The sequence below is a fragment of the Sorex fumeus genome, unplaced genomic scaffold (genome assembly GCF_029834395.1).
Source record: "Sorex fumeus unplaced genomic scaffold, SorFum_2.1 ptg000063l, whole genome shotgun sequence".
In the NCBI taxonomy this organism is placed as follows: Eukaryota; Metazoa; Chordata; class Mammalia; order Eulipotyphla; family Soricidae; genus Sorex; species Sorex fumeus.
In genome coordinates, this window is record NW_026606120.1 from 75,716,756 (window position 1) to 75,737,613 (window position 20,858).

At 57.3% G+C, this 20,858-nt stretch overlaps 1 protein-coding gene across 1 annotated transcript in view; it reads right to left on the reverse strand.

Moving 5' to 3' along the window:
- Positions 1–20,858, reverse strand: part of ZNF385C (zinc finger protein 385C) — a 49,090-nt gene that overhangs the window by 15,197 nt on the left and 13,035 nt on the right. The window contains exons 2-3 of the mRNA XM_056128208.1: positions 16,679–16,799; positions 10,179–10,427 (exon numbers count right to left, since the gene is read on the reverse strand). Coding sequence (XP_055984183.1) covers positions 10,179–10,427; positions 16,679–16,691 — 262 coding nt within the window. The 5' untranslated portion in view covers positions 16,692–16,799. The remainder of the gene's footprint in view (positions 1–10,178; positions 10,428–16,678; positions 16,800–20,858) is intronic.

The window sequence follows — 20,858 nt, forward strand, 5'->3', positions numbered from 1 at the left end:
CTAATTATCCTTCTGTCCTCTCACCAACCCTCCATTTGTTTGTCCCTCCGTGACACTCCTCATGCTTCACTAAGTCTGATTCTTTCTCTCTCTCTCTCTCTGCACACACACACGCACACACACACACACACACACACACACACACACACACACACACTCCCTGAGGGCAGGAATGGTAATTAACTTGATTCCTGAATGCCAGCAGGTACCAGGGAGAAATCTGGGGCTTGGGGAATGGCTGAACAAGGAAGCAGAGAACAGTGGAGGGGGCCTGGGTACACCTATAGGAAACTAAAACAACTGCCTTTGACATTTCCTCCCAAGAACGTGATTCCATGAGTCTTGACCCCATGGGCTCTTAGAAAGAGGTAGAAGAACAGGGTTCAGGGGAAAGGGCTTGCTTGGAAGCCCTTCTTGCACCCAGAGGTGGGAAGTCCTGCAGCTCACTGCAGTGCAATGAAATGACTTTTTTTTTCTTTTTGGGTCACACCTGGCGATGCTCAGGGGTTACTCCTGGCTCATGCACTCAGGAATTAGTTCTGGCGGTGCTCGGGGGGACCATATGGGGTGCTGGGAATCGAACCTGGGTCGGCCATGTTGGCTGCGCGCAAGGCAAATGCCCTACCCGCTGTGCTATCTCTCCAGCCCCTGAAATGACTTTTTAATAAAAAGAACACAGCCAGCACAGTGATTAGGGAACTGTCAGTTCCATGTCAGAATGACAGGGAGGAGAAAAGAGTTGAATATTGAGTTTATCATCAATGGTCAGTGGCTTAGTAAATCATTATTATATAATGGTATTTTCATAAAATCACCTGAATACTTGTCATTTGTCATCCCATTGTTTATCGATTTGCTCAAGCAGGCACCAGTAACGTCTCCATTCGTCTCTGTAGCATGATAGTGTAGCCTAATAGCATATTGAGGGCTCTTTCAGGGTCAGAGGAATGAGACCCATTATTGTTACTGTTTTTGGCACATCAAATATGTCACAGGTAGCTTTCCAGGCTCTGCTGTACACCTGAATACACAGTTCAGAATAGCAGGGCTGGCAAATACATTAAGATATGATTTCCCCCCAGTTTTTCTCAGATCCCTGTATATGAGTATACTTAGTTCTGTATAATTCTATCACATGTATGCACTACCTAGCAGTTATATCACCATAAGAATCCCTCCAATTACCCCTTAATAAATACACCCAGATCTCTCAATTTCCAGCCCTTCCTTTGCCTCAATACCCACCTCTAAAATCCACCAATTTATTCTCCTTTTTGAAAATTTTGTAATTTTAAAATTGCTTTTTATATGCAATCCATTATGTAACCTTTACTGACAGACACTTTTTTAATTCCCTGGAAATTCATGTAATTTTCTATAAAAGTGTAAGACATTTTCTTGAATTTTTGTGTAGTATTCAATAACATATGCACCATAGTTGAAGCATTTATCTGCTGAAAGACATCAGGCTGGTTTTATTTTTTGATTCTTACAAATAAAGCTGCTTTGAGCATTCAAGTACAAAACAAACAAACAAACAAACAAAAAAAACAAAAACAACAGAGTAGTTGGGCCGTGAGGTCGTCACTGGGCACTTGTGGCTGCTTAAAGGGAAATAAACAGAATGAAATAAACCATTCGGACCTGCTGGCCACAGTCAGTTCCCCAGCGCTGTGTGTGGCCAGGGGTACAACTGGTATTGGTAGAAAATACTGACATGGGGCCTGAGCGATAGTACAGCAGGAGGATGTTTGCCTTGCATATGGCAGACCCAGGTTTGATCCCTGGTACCCAGTAGGGTTCCCCAAGAGCCACCAGGAATGATCTCTGAGCACAAAACCAGGAATAAACCCTGAGTACAGTCAGGGAAAGAGAGAAAGGAAGGGAGGGAGGAGGGAAGAGAGGGAGGGAGGAAGGAAGGGAGGAAGGTGAGAGAGGGAGGAAGGGAGGGAGGGAGGGAGGAAAGAAGGAAGGAAGGGAGAGAGGGAGAGAAGAAGGGAGGAAGGGAGGAAGAAAGGGAGGGAGGGAGGGAGAGAGGAAGGAAGGAAGGAAGGAAGGAAGGAAGGAAGGAAGGAAGGAAGGAAAGGAGAGAGGGAGAGAAGAAGGGAGAAAGGGAGGGAGGGAGGGAGGAAGGAAGGAAGGGAGGGAGGAAAGAAGGAAGGAAAGGAGAGAGGGAGAGAAGAAGGGAGGAATGGAGGGAGGGAGGGAGGGAGGGAGGGAGGAAGGAAGGAAGGGAGGGAGGAAAGAAGGAAGGAAAGGAGAGAGGGAGAGAAGAAGGGAGGAATGGAGGGAGGGAGGGAGGGAGGGAGGAAGGAAGGAAGGGAGGGAGGAAAGAAGGAAGGAAAGGAGAGAGGAAGAGAAGAAGGGAGGGAGGGACGGAGGGAGGGAGGAAGGAAGGAAGGAAGGAAGGAAGGAAGGAGGAAGGAAGGGAGGGAGGAAGGAAGAAATGAAGGAAAGAAGGAAGAAAGGAAGGAAGGAAGGACGGAAAGAAGGAAGGAAGGGAGAATAATGTAGACATTGTCATAGAAACTTCTATTGGACCTTGCACTAATAAGACGGGCACCTGAGGGGCTGGAGTGATAGCACAGCAGGTAGGGCATTTGCCTTGCACGCGGCCGACGCGGCAGAGGGAAGCGCAGAGGCTTTTCCTTCGGTGCCACCTGTGTCCTCCACTGCAGGGGGGCTCACAGGTGAGGGGCTGGGAACAGGAACCCAGTGCCTGAGCTAGGGCACCATGGGTTCCATCCCAGGCACCCCATATGGTCCTCTGAGCCCTATCAGAAGTGATCCCTGAGCTCAAAGCCGGGAAGAAGCCCTGAGCACGACCAGGGCTAAACAGGACCTAAACAGGACAAAATACCAACAGAGGAGTTGTGGGGTGAGCAGGGGTAGTGACCTGCCCAGGGGAGGGGACAGGCGCCGAGGCAGCTGCAGCCCTGTTGGGAGCCTGAGCCCTAGGGGTAAGAGATCAGTGTTCGAAGGTGCGGGAAGGGGGGTGGAGAGGCTGAGCCCCGTCCTCGTGTGGTCCCTGGGGAGTGCCTTCAGGGGGAGCGTGGGAAGCAGCACCCTAATATTCCCAGACTCGGTGCCAGAGGCCCCACTAGCACCAGGTGCAGTGAACTCCAAGGCCCTGAAACTGAACCCTCTGGGCCTAAGTCTCAGTTTCCTCCTGTGAAGGGCTACTGGCCAGAGAGGAGGGGGCAGGGCAGGAAGCGGAGGACCCCCGCCTTTCTGTCTAGTCAGTACCCACCCCCCCTCAACCAGAGGTGCTTCCATCCCATGCATGGCCTAGAGCACAGGGCGATCTCAGGCTGGGGCCCCCCAAGTCTGCTGGGAACCATCCACCTCCTCGCCACTCTGACAATCTTCCTGGAGATGTTCTCTGCCACCCCCACCCCGTCTGACACTCACTATGAACCCTGACCTGCGGGGCCACGGGATGACACAGGTGTCACCACGGGCTCTCACTCCAGGACTGCACGCCCATCTGCCCAACCTAGAATTCCCCAGCAGGCCTGGAGACTTCCAGAGGCATCTCTCGTCCAGCTGGTTTGGGGCACTCTCCCCAGCTCAGTGCTTGGAGGTCCCCCCCTGCAGTGTGCAGGAAACCCTGAGATGCTAGGGCTCAGACTCCAGGCTCCCACAGACAAAGCCTGAGCAACAGATGGCCTTTTGCAACTGGTCACCCTGGCCTGTCCCTCACCCACCCTGGGGCATGCGGCTCACTGGACCTCAAATACCTAAATTGCCAACCATAATGCCTAAAAAGGAGAGAGAGACAGAGACAGAGAGAACAAAGAGGGTTGGTTGGTGCCTCCATCAAACACACACTAACCTGGGCCAAAGCAATAGCATAGTGGGGAGGGCATTTGCCTTGCATGTGGTCAAGTGGGATTTGATCCCTGGCACCACATATGGTCCCCTGAACACCATTAGGAGTGATTCCTGAGTGCAGAATGGGAAATAAGCCCTGAGCACAGCCAGGTGAGTCCCCCAAACAAAAACAAATATGAACAAACCTGATTAGCCAAGAAATACAGCGGCGTCAGGGCCCAACAGAGGCTCATGAGCACAGCAGGTGTCTCAAGAAATCACCTCCCCCAGGAAGCCCCCCAGGGAGAGGATGTGGAAGTGCAGGACCATCACTGGGACAGACACACACAGGACACAGGGATTCCCCGCCACCCCCACCCCAGGTCCGCAAGACCCGCACAGAGACCAGCAGGCCCAGGAGCCAAGGCTTGCAAGTTTTCACAGCGACAGTGCCAGGGCCACGGTGGCACAAAGGGCTGGGGAGGGGCCCCAGCAGGCAGGCTGCCGCCCTGGCAGAAAGGTAGAGGTGGCCGGAGGCCCCACATACATTCAAGCAGGCGCCGACAGGCTCATCTGCAAAGCACCACATGCATGGGCATGCACAGACCACACAGAGCCCCAGGCGGGCTCCCGCACACGCCCGCCCAGGGACAGGAAGCGGCCACCTAATGACCCCCAGGTGCACCTTTATCCAGAGCTGCACGCGCCCCCCGGAACCAAATGGCCTTGACAGACACAAAAGCTCACTGAACCCTGAGTCTTTCTCCTCAGTCACAGGACAGAGGAGTGGGCGTACGGCCTCAGTGCCAGTGTCCCTCATGGCTGACGCCCCAAAGGGCACCTGGACTGACAGCAGAGGACGCGGGGACTGGGGGTTCACCCCCACCTTCCTCAGACCACCCAAGCCACGTCTAGCTCATGTTCCAAAGTCCTGCTCGGCCGCTCCACTCCTCAGGGAAATAAAAGCAGCCCCTGCCCTAGCACTAATCTAGGCCTTCCCTGGACAGGGCTCCCCCAAATACCCCTTAAACGGCCAGGCACCCCTGGGTGTGGCGACTTGAGCCAGGTGACAAGCCTGGAGAAAGCTGCTGATTCCAGGGAAAAGGCAGCAGGTGGTGGCCCCCACCTCAATTTCTGCCATCCCCCTTCCGGCTCCCTCTTCAGCCTGGAGCACCCCCCCAACTCTTCTATCTGGCCCCTAAGCACAGAGAGCCTCACTTCCTCAGCATGGACCCCCCACACACACACAGTGCCCAGCCACCACCTCTGGGGCCCTGGGAGAAGCTACCACAAATCTCCGGGCTGCAGGAGTCTCTGGACAGACAACTGATGGGGAGAAGGGGGTAAGGGAGGGGGAAACAAGAGCAAGAAAAAGAGGGGAGAGGCTCGGGGTCCCCAGCACTCACCCAAGAGCATTCTCTGTCTCTGGAGGCACCCCTGAGCGCTGAGTGCCGAGTGAGGACAAGGAAATGCAGCCTGAGTGACAGAGGAAGGGGTGAGGAGTGCAGGCAGGGGGGGCGGGCTGGAGGGAGGAGAGGGGGAGCGGCTCAGGCAGCCTCTCTGCTGGGAAGGGGCCTACTGTGCCCCGCACCCTCCCACCCCCCCCACCCCCTGCCAGGCAGACAGCACAGGGCACGTCCCCTCACCCACCAGAAAGACAAGGTGTAAGGGAGCATCAGGGGCTGCACTGGGGTGTCCATCTCTCACGGCCCCCCCCCCCCCCCCCGCAATCCCTGCCTAGTGCCTTTTGTACTGAAAGAAGATCTCTCCTGCCCTGCCCACCCCCGCCCCGGGGACCCCCAGCCTCAGGCAAGGAGGAGCCCCAGAGCCCCTTCTCTGCTTGCCAGAACAGTCCTGCTGTTTCCAGGCAGTCTCCATTACAGCACCCTCCTTTAGCTAAGGGGGAAACTGAGGCTCGAGAGGTGTTTCCTGGTGCCTGGGCCAGGATTACCTGGGCAGTGCAGTGCAGGGGGACGGGGTGAAACCACCTGAGCCCCTCCCCCCAGCCCAGTTTGTTCCCTCTCCCCCCCCACCTCTTCCTGAAGTCTCTGTCCCCCTATTCCCCTTCCTGCACCGCACCTGGTGACCCGAAGGGGGATGGGAAGGGGGAGAGGAGTAAGGGGGGCCTCCCCCCCCCAGGATCCAGTCTCACATTCCAACCCCATCCCCGTGCTGCCCCCCTCTACCCCCCCAACATCCTGTCTCCAGCAGACAATAACCTGTAATCTCGGGAGCAGCCAGAACCCTGAGAGAAGAGCTGGGGAGGGGTTGGCAGCAGCCTGGCCTGAAAACAGGTTTGATAGGAAGAGGCTCAGGGGGGAAGAGGAAGGAAACTCAAGCCTCAGCCTCCAGGCCCCGAGCTAATTAACCCGCCCAGACACAGACTGAAGCTTTGTCTTCCGCTGACCCCCCCTCATGCTCCCCAGAGTGGTCCCTGGGAGGGGGCGGCTGCCTGTGGTCAGGGGGTGAGGGGCACAGACTTCTCCCCTCTGTCCTTGGCAGCAGGAGGCACTGGTCAGGCCTTGGGGGACACGCACTTCTCCGAAGTGTCAGGAAAGTTGGGGTGCTGAGCGGGGCCAGCAGCCCAGGGAGGCATTGGAGCTGGGGGAGCACCTGCAGGGCTTTGGGGTCTCCTGATGGGATTGAAGTGGGCCCATCTGGGGTGGGGGGGATGGCTGGGGTACCAGCACTCATCAAGCCGGCGGCTCAGGCGTGACCTGCACAGTCTTTGATCTCCAGGCCTAGAGTGGAGACGGAGGGACGGGTCAGGGATGCAGCTGAGCCTAGCAGGGGCCTTGGGCACAGGGTGCGGGGACAGCCTCTCCCTGTCCCTGTGATCCCCATGCCCTGCCCCAGAGGAACAAGGACCTCTAGTGCCACCCCAGGCGTCCTTGTACTAAAAGCCCAAGCTGGGTGGGAGCAATAGCACAGCAGGGAGGGCATTTGCTTTGCAGACAGCTACCCCAAATCCTATATGGTCCCCTGAGCAAAGCCATGTGCCCTGAGCCCTGCTCTATACCCAGGACCCCCATCTTGAACCCTGTGCCCTATGCCCTGTTTCCTATGCCCTGTGCCCTGTGCCCCTGCCCTGTGGTCCTGCCCTGAGCCCTGAATCCTGTGCCCTGCCCTATGCTGACCTGTCCCCTGCTGAGGCTGGAGGGGGAGACTGAGCCACCCTCACTTCCTGCAGATGGTCCAGAAGCCACCTGAGTCCTCAGTCACTGGGGTGAGGTTGGTCCCCACCAGGTCATGGGGTCTCCCCAGGGCAGGGTTCAGGACCTGTCTCCCCGCCCCCATTCCCTCCCTGCCATGTCCAAGGAACAGCGACTGGGGGGTGCTAAGTAAGGAGCCGCTGACCCCAGGGTGAGGATTCCTGCTCGAAGAGGGATGAATCCCCATCTCCTCCCTTGGAGTCCCTGCCAAGCAGCCAGCCCACAGTCTTTAATCAAAGCGGCAGCTCCAGAGGGCTCTGGAGAGGGAGCCAAAGGCAGGACTGGGCCCTGCAGTCCCACTCCCAACCAGCTAAGGGCACCCCACACCCCCCAAGCCTCTGGGGAAGAGGATGTGGCTCCCCACTGTCAGCAGCACCCACAAGCCCTCCCTGTCCCTTTGGGGCAGGTCCCTCCTGGAGACCCTCACACGGGGGCCCCTGCCTCTCCACAGCCCTTCTGAGTAGAGGCAGAGTTCACCAGGTCTGTGGGGAAACAGGGTCTCAAGCTGAAGTCCAGGGTCCCCAGAGCCCCAAGAGGCTGGCCCCCACGCCGCACACCCGGCAGTGGCTCCCAAGTGCTGCCCGCTGCGTCCACTGGCCAGGCCCCTAGGCTGAGCCCCTGGACATAGGCATGGGCAGGACTCAGTGCCAGGGTCCTGAGAGCAGATGACAGCAACCACAGTGCCCACGTCCCATTCCACAGTCTGGCTGTGAGTGCAGCTGACCTGGACCCTGGGACCCCAGACCTGCCCAGAATTGGGGGGATGAGCACCGAGAGAGGGAAGATGGGACCCTCTGACAGCTGGTTTCTAATTCCTCACTTCTGTCTTCCTTCTCTTCTTGGAGGACCTCCCAAATGGTGCTGAAGGGGCTATCTGGGGGGTTGCTCCCAGCAGTGTCTGGCCTAAGAGTCCTGATGGTTCAGTGCTAGGACCCCAGTACATGGCATTGCTTGGGTCTTGCCATGCTGGCGACCTTGGCAAGGGAGCGGGGAAACACCAAACTGTAGACAGGGGATTCCGAGGTTTCGGGGTGCGGGGCCAAAGGGGAGACAGGACACAGGGTACAAACTACCCTTCTCTGAGTCAGACCCAGGAGCGGGTGTGGCCGTGACAAAAATAAGCAACACTGTCATTTACTTGAAAGTTCTTGGAGTAGATTTTTCTTTCTGGTCTTTGGGTCATACTGGTGGCACTCAGGAGTTATTCCTGGCTCTGGCCTCAGGCATAACCTGGCAATGCTCAAAGGACCAGGTGTGGTGCTGAAGGCTCCTTCTGGGGTCAGCCACATGCAAGGTGCCTGCAATCTGCATTTGTCCCCTGAGTAGAATTTAACTGTAAACATGTGCCTTACATGTATGAAGCCCTGGGTCCCAGCCTTACCACCACCTGCACGCCCTCCCCTTCGAGCCTTCTTGGTGTGCCCCTATAATAGAAAACGACATAAAATAATGGCAATAAAAACTAAAATGGCAGCTTGTGATAACTAATCCTAGCTCTGTGCGGGGATAGAAGTGTTAACTGGCTCTCCCTTGCTCATTTCTTTGCAGTACATTTCTATCGCTGATTATCACACTGGATGCCATATCCATACTCAGCACCAATAATAGCCCAACAAAGGGGCCTGGGAGATAGTACAGTGTGTGAGGCATTTGCCTTGCACGTAGCCAATCTGGGTTCGATCCCTGGCTCTCCCTATGGTTCCCCTGAGTCTGCCAGAAGGGACTCCTGCATGCAGAGTCGGGAGTAGCCCTGAGCACAGACAGGTGTAGCCACCCCTCAATAAAAGTCCACAGGGGCTGGAGTGATAGTACAGCAGGTAGGGCGTTTGCCTTGCATGCGGCTGACACGGGTTAAATCCCCAGCATCCCATTTGGTTCCTCTGAGCACCACCAGGATTAATTCCTGAGTGCAGAGCCAGTAATTCCCTGTGCATCGCCAGGTGTGACCCAAAAAGAAAAAAGAAAAAAAAAAAGTCCCAACAACCCAACAAAGCTGAAGGAAATAAATGCAAAGAGGACTGAGGTTCAAGTGGTAGAACACATGCCTTACACGAATGAGACTCTGGGTCCCAGCCCTGGCACCGTCTGCACGCCCACCCCCACCCCAAGCACCCAAGCACTCGGTGTGTCCCCACAACAGTGGGCATACATGGCATAAAATAATAATAGCAATAAATAATTAAAACGACAGCTTGTACATACAGGTGGTCTGTAAGTATTAGATGAATTCACAAGTGCTTCTTTAAATCACACACACACACACACACACACACACACACACGCACCATGTAAGCAGAGCATTCCCTGCCTCTGCTCTTGCAGGGCCCAGGCCCGCCACATCTCCCCAAAGCCAGGCCCAAGTGCCCACCCCAACCCCAACCCACCTGCCTCCCCACACAGGACCTGGCTCTGAGTAAATGTCCCTGCCATCCTACGCTCTGCCTCCGGCTCTCCCCTGCAGCCCCCATGTCAGCTGGCATCACCCTCACAGATGCATTCGCCCATTTTCTGCCAGGAATCAGCCCTGGCAGCAGCTGCCCACACAGTGCATGGTGCTGGCAGAGAGCCCCACATGGTCACCCCAGTCGGGAGAGGAGAGATCCCAGCCAGGAGCCCAGCAGGATGGAGATGCCTGTCCAGCCCCCCCTAGTCCTGGTGGGTGCTGGGACACTCCGTATACGGCGTTCTTGTCTGGAAGACCCCCTGGGCAAATAAAAAGGTTGCTTAGGGGTCTTGGTCCCAGAAGTTCTCTTAGGGAGAGCCCCGGACTCCAGAATCCTCAAGAGGTGTTTCAGACCTTCAAGTCCCTCCGATTCCTTCAGAGCTTACTGAGACAGGAGTGGGGTGAGTGGGTGGGGTGTCCATATGCCAAGCAAAATGGGCTTCCAGGGGTCAGAGACAGTACAACAGCTAGGGCGCTTGCCTTGCGTGTGGCTGACCTGAGTTTGATCCCCGGCACCCCATACAGTCCCCCGAGCCCACCAGGAGTGATCCCTGAGCTCAGAGAGTAAATCCCGAGCACTGCCAAGTGTGGCCCCCCAAACCAAAACCACAACAACAATAAAATGGGCGCCCAGGGAACTTCAGAACCACAGGGGGGCCCAGACCCGGCTGGTGGGAGCGCATACCTGCCTCCCAGCTCTGACCACTGACCTGGCCCTGCGGAAGGCTTGCCCAGGCTGAGCTGCCGCAGCCGCCGCTGGTGTGCCCGGCCCCCGCAGTGCACCTGCGCCTGCGCCTCCGAGTTAAGCTGGATATTGCACACGTCACACAGCGTGTACGATGGCCTCTTCCGTTCCCGCTTGGGCTTCGGTTCTGGGGGCTCAGGCGGGCACTCCGCAGCTCCAGATGTGGGGGTCTCTGTCTCGGCCAGGGCAGAGGGGCTCAGTGGTCGCTTCATACCTGGGCACACAGAGAGAGGGAGCCCAACAAACGACAGCTGAGTGTGGAGAAACACAGAAGGAACAAGGACCCGAGATACCAGCTTCCGGGGAGCACGTTGGGGGGAGGTCTTTGGAACCACATGGGGGGAAGACAGGGGAGATGTCCCAGCTGTCTGCATTCTGGGAGGCAGATGATCAAGCAACATTCGGAGAGGGAGACTGGGGCCCCCCAGGGAGCGGGAGCCATCAGGTAAGTGGAGTCATACACACCCTGTGAGGCCTGAGCTCGGGTCAGTCCACTTCGGGAAGGCACAGCTCCTTGGACAGAACAGGGCGAGAGGAAAGGAAACCCCAACCCCCATGCGCAGTGCCTGGCTGGCAACACCCACACACGTGGTAACATGTGAGGCGTAGTGCCCCTCCCCCTGAATGACTCGGCCACCAAGACCACAGCAACAGTTGGCATCATGAGGTGTGGGAGATGTGGCCTTGTGTGCTGTTTACATGTACACACACACTCACTTGGACATGTTCACACTCACACATACACACACACAGTCACTCACACACATTCACTCCCACTCACATTCATACACACATTCACTCATACTAATACTCAAATTCACTCATTCACTCATATTTATACTCACACATTCACACACTTGTACTCATACATTCATTCATACACACATACACATTCACACTCACACATGCGCTCATGCACACACTCGCACTCAAATTCACATGCACACACACACACACACACACACACGTCCTGGTCCTTGGAGAAAGACATCACCTCCTTTCCAACTCACTTTCCTGAGATTCCCGTGCCCCCACCTCACTCCCTCTTTGTCTGAACTGTGTCCACTTTCACTTTCTTCCTGAACCTGGGTATATACTTCCTGTCTCTGTATCAGGATTGGGGGCTCCCTGACAGTGAGGCCTATGTACCCCCTCACCAGAATACAGCTCCTAAGGTCAGGGCTGTCCTTCAGACTGAGGGAGCCCTAAGACAAGGATTAGCAGGAGGCGTGACTAAGGTTCTTTCTCTTGTATGAGTTGAAATATGTACATACATACACCACACATAACACACACACACACACACACACACAATGTTGAACTCCCAGCACTCAGACTGTGACTGTTTGGGGCAAGAGGGTCTTTATTAAGTCAGGGTGACAAGAGTGGGATCCTCCCAGGAATGGGGACAGTGACTCAGTCATAGCTGGGTGGGGTCCCACCTGTGCCAGTAAGAGGCTTGATCTGAACCTCACTGGTACATTTGTAAAATGGGGTAAAATGTAATGTTGTCTGAGTCATAAGCACACGGAGGAGCTGAATACTACAAATACCTTCCTGTGTCCTGTGAATGTCAGTCATCGTCATCATCACCATCACCATCATCATCATCAATGCACAGGGGACCCTGAGGTGCCAGGGAGGGATTCTGAGCCTCCCGCATCAAAATGCGTGCTCCAGCCGTATCTCGTCTCCACAGCCTGGGGTCAGTGGCTATGAATTTATGAACTTCCACATGTCCACATGTCTCCGTGCGAAGACTCAGCAAGTCTGTGTCTGTCATGATGTTCGTGGGTCACTGCTGCAACTGTCTATTAGCCACTTGCCTCCCTTGTCGAGGAGACATGGGTGCCCCAGGGCTGTGCGTATCTCTGGGGTTGGATGACCATGAGAATCTGAGACAGCCTTATGTAATGAACTGTGTCCCCTCTCAAATCCTCTGAGCCCCAGTCCCTCATGTGGCAGGCTCACGAGGACACAGAGGGGCTTGCAGATGTCACCAGGAAAAAGGGGATCAGCCGGGAGGAGGTGGGCCACGAATCCAACATGAACCCCACCCTGAGCACTGCAGGGGTCAGGGCAGCCCAAGGAGCCCAGCCAGTCCCAATGCAAGTCTTGCACTTCTAGCCTCCAGAAGTGAGGAGACAACGAATCTCTGGATCTCTGTTGCATGGGTCCCCGAAAATGAACACACTGAGGATCGGCCCCTCGGCCCCCCTAGGTGATTTTAAGGTCCGGTCCTTGACCCAGCCAGAGTTGGGAGGTTTGAGGTCAGTACCAGCAATGGACTCCAGGTGGCGCCATGAGTAAAACAGGAAGGGAAGCAGGGAAACCCCTTTCTGCTGGGGTGGGCTTTACCCACCCCTCCACACTTGCGGGGGTGGGGTGTGGCACAGAAACTTGGTCACCCCTTTCAATACTCGCTGGGCTCCTGGGCACGATCTCTGGGGATCCAGGGCTTACACTGGGGAACCCCAACAACTCAGAAGGCCCCGCTCCCAAGTTACAGCCCCAGCACCTTGCAATATACACCCCCTTCGGCTCCCAGCAGGAGGCAGAGTGAGGGAAGAGGTCACTAGGGTCCAATTTTCTGGGGGAGAGGTCTCAGGGAATGAAGCTTTTCCTGACGTGCCAAGGAGCGCACCTAAACTCCGCCCTGCAGGGGGGCAGGAGATTTTGAAACCTCGGCGCAATTTATGACATGCAGGCTGGGGAGGTGACTTGAGAGAGCAGACAAGTATCTGCCAGGGGCCTATTAAAGCTCCGTGATATACAGCCTGCAGGCTCCCAGGCCCGCCTGGATTCCGGGGCTAATTGTGTCCCCCCAGCCTGGCTGCTGGGCCTGCTGTGACCTGCGCTGCCTGAGCCAGCCCGACCAGCTGTTCCCTCAGGACCCACGGCTCCGGTGAAACCCGGCCTCCGGGCCAGAGAACTCAGGAGGGACAGACAAAGCTGAAGGTCCCCAGCTCAGCAGCAGCTGGTCAGCGCCTCCTCACCGGCCCCTGTCCGGAACCAGCATGACTCACGTGCGCCCGCCCGGACCACTCCTGGACAGACCCAGGTCTCACGCGGTCTCTGACCACAGCGGGAACCCAGAGCCAGGCTTCCGAGCACAAGGGGCAAGAGCTGCTTCTAGAAGCTTCCCCTCCCCCCCTCCGGCCCCGCCTCCCCCCCATACTCATCAGCTGCCCAGGCCACCACTTCTCGATACTGAAAGCCCGTTCCTGCATGAGCTCACCGCGTGCATGAGGTGGGCACTATTATTAACCTCCAGTCCGACCAGGGATTAGAGCCCAAACTTGGAGAGTTTTTGTGGCGGGACCGAAGTGGTTGCTTGTCTGACATTGGAGCCCAGGTCCTTCTCTCTGCTGCCCCGTCCTGAGAGGCCCTGAGAGCTGAACCACTGGGTAGGGTAGGGGTTACAGAGGCTGAGCCTCCTCTCCTGGGGGTGCCAGGCAGGGAGGAGTCGGGCCGCAGGCAGGGGGAATGGGGGCCCGAATCAGAGGCCAGGAGGAAGGGGTGTGAAGGCAGGGAACCAGACTGAACCTTGGGTGAGGACAGGAAGCCGAGGGAAGCATGCAGGAGGGGGCTGTCCCCCACAGCCTCAAGGCTCGACCCAGGCATCTGGGGGATCTGGGGGGGCTTCTGGAGGCCAGGCTGGCTGTCTTCCTGGTGTCCCACCACAGGGAGCTGGGGAAGAGCTGGGATGGGGGGCATGGAGGGACCCTCTGGCCCTGGGCCCCAGTTCCATCACTGCTCGCTGAGCCACGAATGGTCCTCCCAGCCCTGGGTGTTAGTGGGGTGCTCAGGACTTGCGGGGGCCTGCCTTTCCCCAACACTTGTGGGAACAGGCTTTGGGGATTAAGGGGTTCCCAATGGGCGGCATCTTAGACGCAGCTCTGGGGAGGGGCTCTCAGGAAGGTGCTGCTTTTGCCAAAAGGTTCACAGGAGAAGAAAGTTCTGGGCCTGCCTGAGTCTTTGGCCTGGCCTGAGGGGCTCTTCACCAAATCCTTCATGAGCATCTTCCCCATGTCTGTCCACACCAACGCCCACTGCACCCTATAAGGCCCAGGGCCCTGACCCACAGAAGGGACCTGGGGTCCTGCCAGCCTCGGGCCCATCCCTGGACTCTCGCGCCCCATCTTTAGGGAGTCTGGTCCGGGAAGGGCTCTTGACTCCCTCGAAGCTCCTTGTGGTGACTGCAGGGTTGGGGGCAGCCGCCTCTCAGCTGGTGGCTGGGAGGAGATTAGCCATATTATTTCCATGGCCTGGGAAAGGTGGGTGGGGGTGGAGAGAACTGCCTGGGGGGTGCCCACGGCCTTTGGAGGCTCCCCTCAGCCTTAGTATGATGCTGTGAGCCTTCAAGGAGGAAACTGGGGTGTGCAGAGTGGCTGAGAGGCAGGCGGCTGGGGCTGTCCTCTTACAGGCCTGATTTGGGGGCAGTGGAGACAGGGCTTGGGGATCCCCATCCTAATCTGGGCTAGATTTGGAGATCTGCCCCTCCCCAGGAAGTTCTGGGATACACCAAAGTGGTCTGATGTCCCCTCATGAGGGGATGGAAGAAGACAGTTCCGTTCCCTTCCCTGGGGACCTCTGGGTGCTGGGCGTGTCCGGAGTGAGGGGCCCCTAAGTCTGAAAGTCACATTTGAGCCCCAGGGAAGGAGAGATGGTCCTGGGGGTGGGGGAAATTCAGGGGAGTGGTCACCTGCTCCCACTGCCCACCCCCTAGTCTGCTCTCTTCTCACCCCTGATGGAGGAGGTGCCCCGAGGACACTTTTCTGAACACACCCAACCCAGAGGTGCTTCTTTGGGGTAATGACACTCCCACCAGTGCCCCGTTAGCCTCCTAGGGTCCTCAGCAACAGCACAAAGAAGCTGCCTCCAAGCATGGGTGGCCTTGGTACACCTTTTCTACTTTGACTGGGCAGGGCACCCCCATTCCTCTGCCACCCCCAAACCTGGGATTCCCTACTGAGGGTTTCAGCTGCATCCACTCCCCCAACCCCAAGCCCCAGCCCTGCCCCAGAGGCTCCTCCATCGGCACTTCTAAGACACAGACCGGGTTTGGGGGTGAGTCCTGCCAGCTGTGGGGAGGGGCTGGAGGGCTGGGAGGGCTGCTGGGAAGGCCAAGATCTGTGTTTGGGTGGTCCAGGTCTGGCTGGTGAGCTCTGTGCACCCCTCCACTGTACCCTGTCCCACAGCCGCTGAGGGGGGCTGGCTGGGCTGTATCAGGAAGTTAGAGCTCGTGTCTCCTCTACACCAGCAGAGGAGAGTCTTAGCGCTGCTCACAGCCCACGGGGCCACCCCCATGATGCCTCGGCATTGGGGTTGGGTTGGGGGCACAGTACGGTCATCCATGCCTACCTGGAAGTTGCTCGTGCGGGAGGGAGCGGGGCTCCCCCAGCCTCCAGCAGCCGGACGGGTTGACCTGGGCACATGGGCCCATCCAGGCAGCCTGTCTGCAGAGCCCGCCCCTGGGCGGTGGCCGGGCAGGGCAGGTGCCAGGGGTGCGCTGGCCAGAGGAGCAGCAGCCGGCAGGCAGTGGGGCTGGCCGAGCCGTGAGTATCATCCCCCCATCTGCCACCAGGTTTGAGGGCCTGTGAGCTCCCAGGGCTCCTAGAGCTGGGGACAGAGCATCCCCAAATGACCTCCACCCCTTACAAATCAGCCCCTCTTTGGGACCGAAGCTCAGGATGGAGGAGGAAGCTGAGAGTCAGGGAGTGTCCAGTAGGTGCCAGGAGAGGTCACATTTGGTCCACCCCACCCTGCCGGGAAGGGTGTGCACTCCACTTTACAGAGCAGGAAATGAAAGACTGGGGACACAGGAAGTGAGCCCCCAGCTCCAAGGGACCATTCTGCCAGTCAGGGGAGCCGTAAGGGCACCTGCTTGGGAGACTTGGGGGGGCCTGCAAGGAAAGTGGGGGGCCACCTCTGATTCCTCGCAGGGTCTGGTCGATGGGGGGAGGGGCCCTTGGCGGTGGTAGATGGGAGTGGGTGGCATGAAGCCAAGCGGAGCTGGGCTGGAGACAGGGGCAGAGCATGCGACCTCCTGGGAATGCCCGGCCATTATTCCGTGGCTTGGTACAGGGTGGGTGGGGAGGCGCAGAATGGCTCACGCATCTGGAGAAGATGCCCGAAGGTGCTCCCCCACCTCCCGTTCCCTTTCTGCGCAGGCTTTCTATGGCACAGGTGTCCCCGGCCCTGGCACCCTGGCACTGCCTCGCCCACCGTGGCTGGGCCCTGGCCTGCCACCCAATGCCGCAGCACTTCCCCCAGCCCTCCCCCAGCTCCTCTCCAGCCCTTGCTCCTCGCCGCTCCCTGACCTTCACGGCCTTCTTTCCTTGTCACTTTGGCCTCTGCGCCAATGTCACCTCGCCAGTCCCTTTCCCCCGCCCCTGTTCCTCTTTGTCCCAGCCCCCTGGTGACTCTCTCCTGCTGAGTACATCTCCCCACCTGGCTACTCACCTGTCTCCCCCATGTGGGCTGGGCCTCGTGGGTGCTCCAGGGACCAGCCCGGAGCGGGCAGCTTTGTCTCCGGGACACTCAGTGAGTCGCTGCTGAAGGCACGGGCGCGTCCGGGTCCATTCTAAAAGTAGATCCGCCAGAAACGACACCCTGGTCAGCCGCGGGCTGCAGGTGCGTGCGCGGTATGGATATGGTGCTGGCGCACGGTGCTGGAAACGCCAGTGGCCCCGGGGGAGGGGACGCCTGTGACCAAGAGCCAGGCCTGCCTCTCCATGCTGCAGTGTGCCCGCCCTCCAAGCTGGCCCCCGCACCCCTCTCTCCCTCTCGGTGCACACCCCGTGTCTGTCTGTCCGTGGAGAGTGGCAGTTGCTCCGGGCCAGGAAGGGATCTTGGAAGTCATCCCGCCCTGACAGTTGCCCTCTGGCCGCTGCTCTGACATACCGAGGATGGGGCGCTGACCGCCTCCCGGGGGCACATTCCATCCGGGTCTCAGTAATCCACAGCTTGTGAATGGAGTGGGGGGTGCGCAGTACGGAGCTTCCCTGTAAGGTCCAGGTTTGGTGCCCACCACTTTGCAGGACCATCTCACTGGGCAGGGCCACTTCCTTCACAGAGATCTCTTCTCCCCACTAAATCACCTCCTCCAGGAAGCAACTCCTGCCTGCTTCCCAGACAACATACATGGGTTCCCAACATTCTTCTTCTCCCCCAAACCCTGCCCTGGTCACCTCTGCTCAGAGTGGGGACTTTCTGGGCCTTTGATTCATGTGCTTCTTCCTCACTCTTTGTACCGTGACCACCTGGCCTGAACTACGTTGTAACCTTCATCTTTAAGCATCTCATTATCGCGGCCCCAACCTCCTCAACAAACTCTGGCTCTCAAGATCTCCCTGAGAACAGAACCAGGGGGAAAGTCACCTCCTCGGCTCTCCTCATCCTGACCTCTATTAATGCTACCCACTGCTTAACCGGTGCTGAATGAGCTCTGTGGAGAGCTGAGGGTCTGGGCAGCCCCCAGTCCTGCTTCCCTGTAAACTGCTCACAGGCTGGGCCTTCGCCTTTGGTCCCCAAGAGAGTGATTAGAACTGCAAGCACCAGACCGTCTGTTGACACTCACTGGCTCTCCCGAGATCATTCAGCAGGACACAGGTGCCAGCTTATGCCACCCCGGGACGTGGCTTCACCTAGCTACCTAGAAATAACATGCCCCAAAATGCCAGACAAAAGCCTCCCTCAGCTGTGGGCCATCTGTACCCCAGCCACCCCCACCTCTCTCAATTCATTTAATCCCCCCAGTAATCCCAAGAGGCTTTTTCATCTGCCTGAGGTCACGCAAGTGGAAAGGGGGAGAGAGTGAATTTCTTTTTCCTTTTGTTCTTTTTTTTTTTGAGGTGCTGGTGATGAACCCAGGGCCTCACACATACAACTCAAGGGCCCTTCTGTCTCTGGCCCCCTTCTAATTTTAATTTTGGAGGTAGAGGGGCCTTCCTTGTGGCGGGAAAACCAGGCCCTGCCAGGGATCGAGTGCAGGGCCTCCACATACAGAGCACGTGCTCCAACCCTTTGAGGGCTCTCCCTAGCCTTGGAGAACGGGGTGGGGTGGTCCCCCATCTGGCTGATTCCAAACTTTCCTTCAATTCCAGTTCACAAGCTTCTAAAAGCCAATCCCAAGATGCCACAGACGGTTTTGGTTGATTTTGTTTTTTGGCGGGGGATAAAGAGGGAACATCCCATGATGCTCAGGGGTTACTCCTGGCTCTGTGCTCAGGGACCATATGGGGTGCTGGAGGTCAAACTTGAATGGGCGGCCTGCAAGGCAAGTGCCCTCCCTCCCCACTGGACTATTTCTCCAGCCCCCAATGTCAGGAATATTTTGCTTGTCAAGGTGGGTGTGGAGGAAGGGAACCACCACCTCTTGCTGGGAACAGAGCTGGCATGCCAGCTGGGACCCCCCCAACCCAACTCCTCCCACAAAGGACTCAGGCCCTGCCCCCTCCCGCCCCACCCCCAACAGACAATGACTCTCGGGCTAAATAAAGCCTCAGAGACTAGCCCAGCAGCTCAGTCCTCGCCGCTGCCCGGCCTCACCCTGTCATGGCCTGAATCCCTGGTCCTGAATGGAGCCTGACACACCAGCATCAACTAATCCACACGCCGGATTGGGGGTGTTGAGCCAGCTTGACTGTAGGTGCAAGGCATGGATCGAGTACCTTTGCCTGGCTGTGTGAGCTGAGGCCAGTGACTCGCCCTCTCTGAACTTCAGTCTTCTTGTCTGGAGAACAGTGAGGCAATTCACTAATGACCCACATGGCAGAGGGTGATGGAAACTCATCTCTGCAGAAAATTTGGCTCATGGACATGATTACTGAGGCATGGGGGTCCCCACTGTCAAGGCAGGGGCACTGAGTCTCAGAGGGGTAGAGAGATTCAGACAACTCACCCCTCAGCAGTGTGGAAGGGCTTCTCCCTTCTGTCCCCCAGAACAGAAGCCGGTGCAGCCCGCCTTCAGGCTGGGCCTTATGCTGGCCACAGCACCTTCCTGACTGCTCAGTAACCAGAAGCTCCCCCGCCGAGACTGGAGACAGCCCGAGCAATAGTCCAGCGGTAAAGGCACTGCCTTGCACACGCCCATCCTGGGTTCAATTCCCGGCCTCCCAGTGGTCCCCCGAGCACCTCCCAGAGTGACTCCTAAGTGCAGAGCCAGGAAGAAGCCCTGAGCACTGCCAGGTGTGACCCCAAAACAAAAACAAAATTAGAGGCAGTGACTAACCGCTCACCTGAATCACACCAGGACCCGGGAACAAGGCCTGGACTCAAGGGGCCCAGGCGAAGGGCCATGGACCCCTGCCCAGCTGGAAGCTTCCTTCTCTTGAGGCCAGCCTCGACGGCAGGGGCTGTGGGATTTGGAGCCCCAGGGATCCAGGACGTTGGAGAATCCCCAACCTCGGGGGGATGGAACCATGGCGGCGCGGTGCCCTCCCCAGCAGAGGGGAGACCCACGAAGGGCTACAATGAGCCCTCCAGATCCCTCCCCCCTCGGGGCCAGCCTTTTGCCTCCGAAAATAGCCCTGAGCCACCATGTGTCCAGGGCGGCTCCCCACTGGTTGCAAATCCCCCTGAAATCAAATCCCCATCCTGCCCCGAGCAGGGTGGCACCACCTCCTGCCACGACTGGCCTTCAGGGCCGGGCCGGGCTGCCCTCCCTGACTGCAAGGCTGGACAGTTGTCCTTCACGGTGACCGAGAGGGACATAAATCCCCAAATAATGAGGCAGGCGCTGGGAACGCAGAAGCAGACACGGTGCTAATTGGTTTCCTTCTGGGCAGGGAGGATATGAAGCATCAGAGCTGGGTCTCAGTTCTCCGGCCAGGAAAATGCTGGTTTGATTTCTGAGGCCCCTTCTGGCCAGTCTCGCCATATCCCCTCACAGAACAGAATATTCTCAGATGTCAGCGGGGAGGATGCGGGCCCTACGGTCCAGGTCTTTAAGTGGGGAGTCCCTACCATGGTTTACTTTCAAAGAAAAGAGGAGAAAGAAGGGAGCCAGGAGATCAGTGGGCAGTACACTTGCTTTGCACTCGGCCGACGCAGTTTTGATTGCTGGCACCCCATATGGGCCCCTGAACCCTGCCAGAAGTGATCCCTGAGCACAGAGCAAGAGTCAGTCCTGAGAGCTGCCTAGTGTGATGCCCCTCCCTCAAAAAAAGAAATGAGAGAGAAAAGAACAAATGCCTTCTTTCCACAAGAAAGAGAAGAAGAAAAAAAGACAAAAGAGAAAGAGAGGAAGGAAGGAAGGAAGGAAGGAAAGAAGGAAGGAAGGATGGAAGGAAGGAAAGAAGGAAGGAAGGGGAAGGGAAGAAAAGGAAAGAAGGAAGGAAGGATGGTGGCCAAGGATGGCTCAAAGGATTGGAGCATGTGCTTTGCATGTGGGAACCCTGGAGTTCAATCCCCGGTACTGACTGGATCCCCTGCGTGGTCCCCTGAGCACCACTGGGTCCCCTGGTTATAAAGCAAGGAAGAGCTGGGAGATAGCACAAGTGGTAGAGCACACACCCAGCATGTGCAAGGTCCTAAGTTCAATTCCCAGCACTGTATGACACCCAAAGAACCATTAGTGTAGCCCCTCTGAAATTAAAAACTAGGGGACAGAGAAACAGTGCAGAGGTAAAGGTGCTCAAAT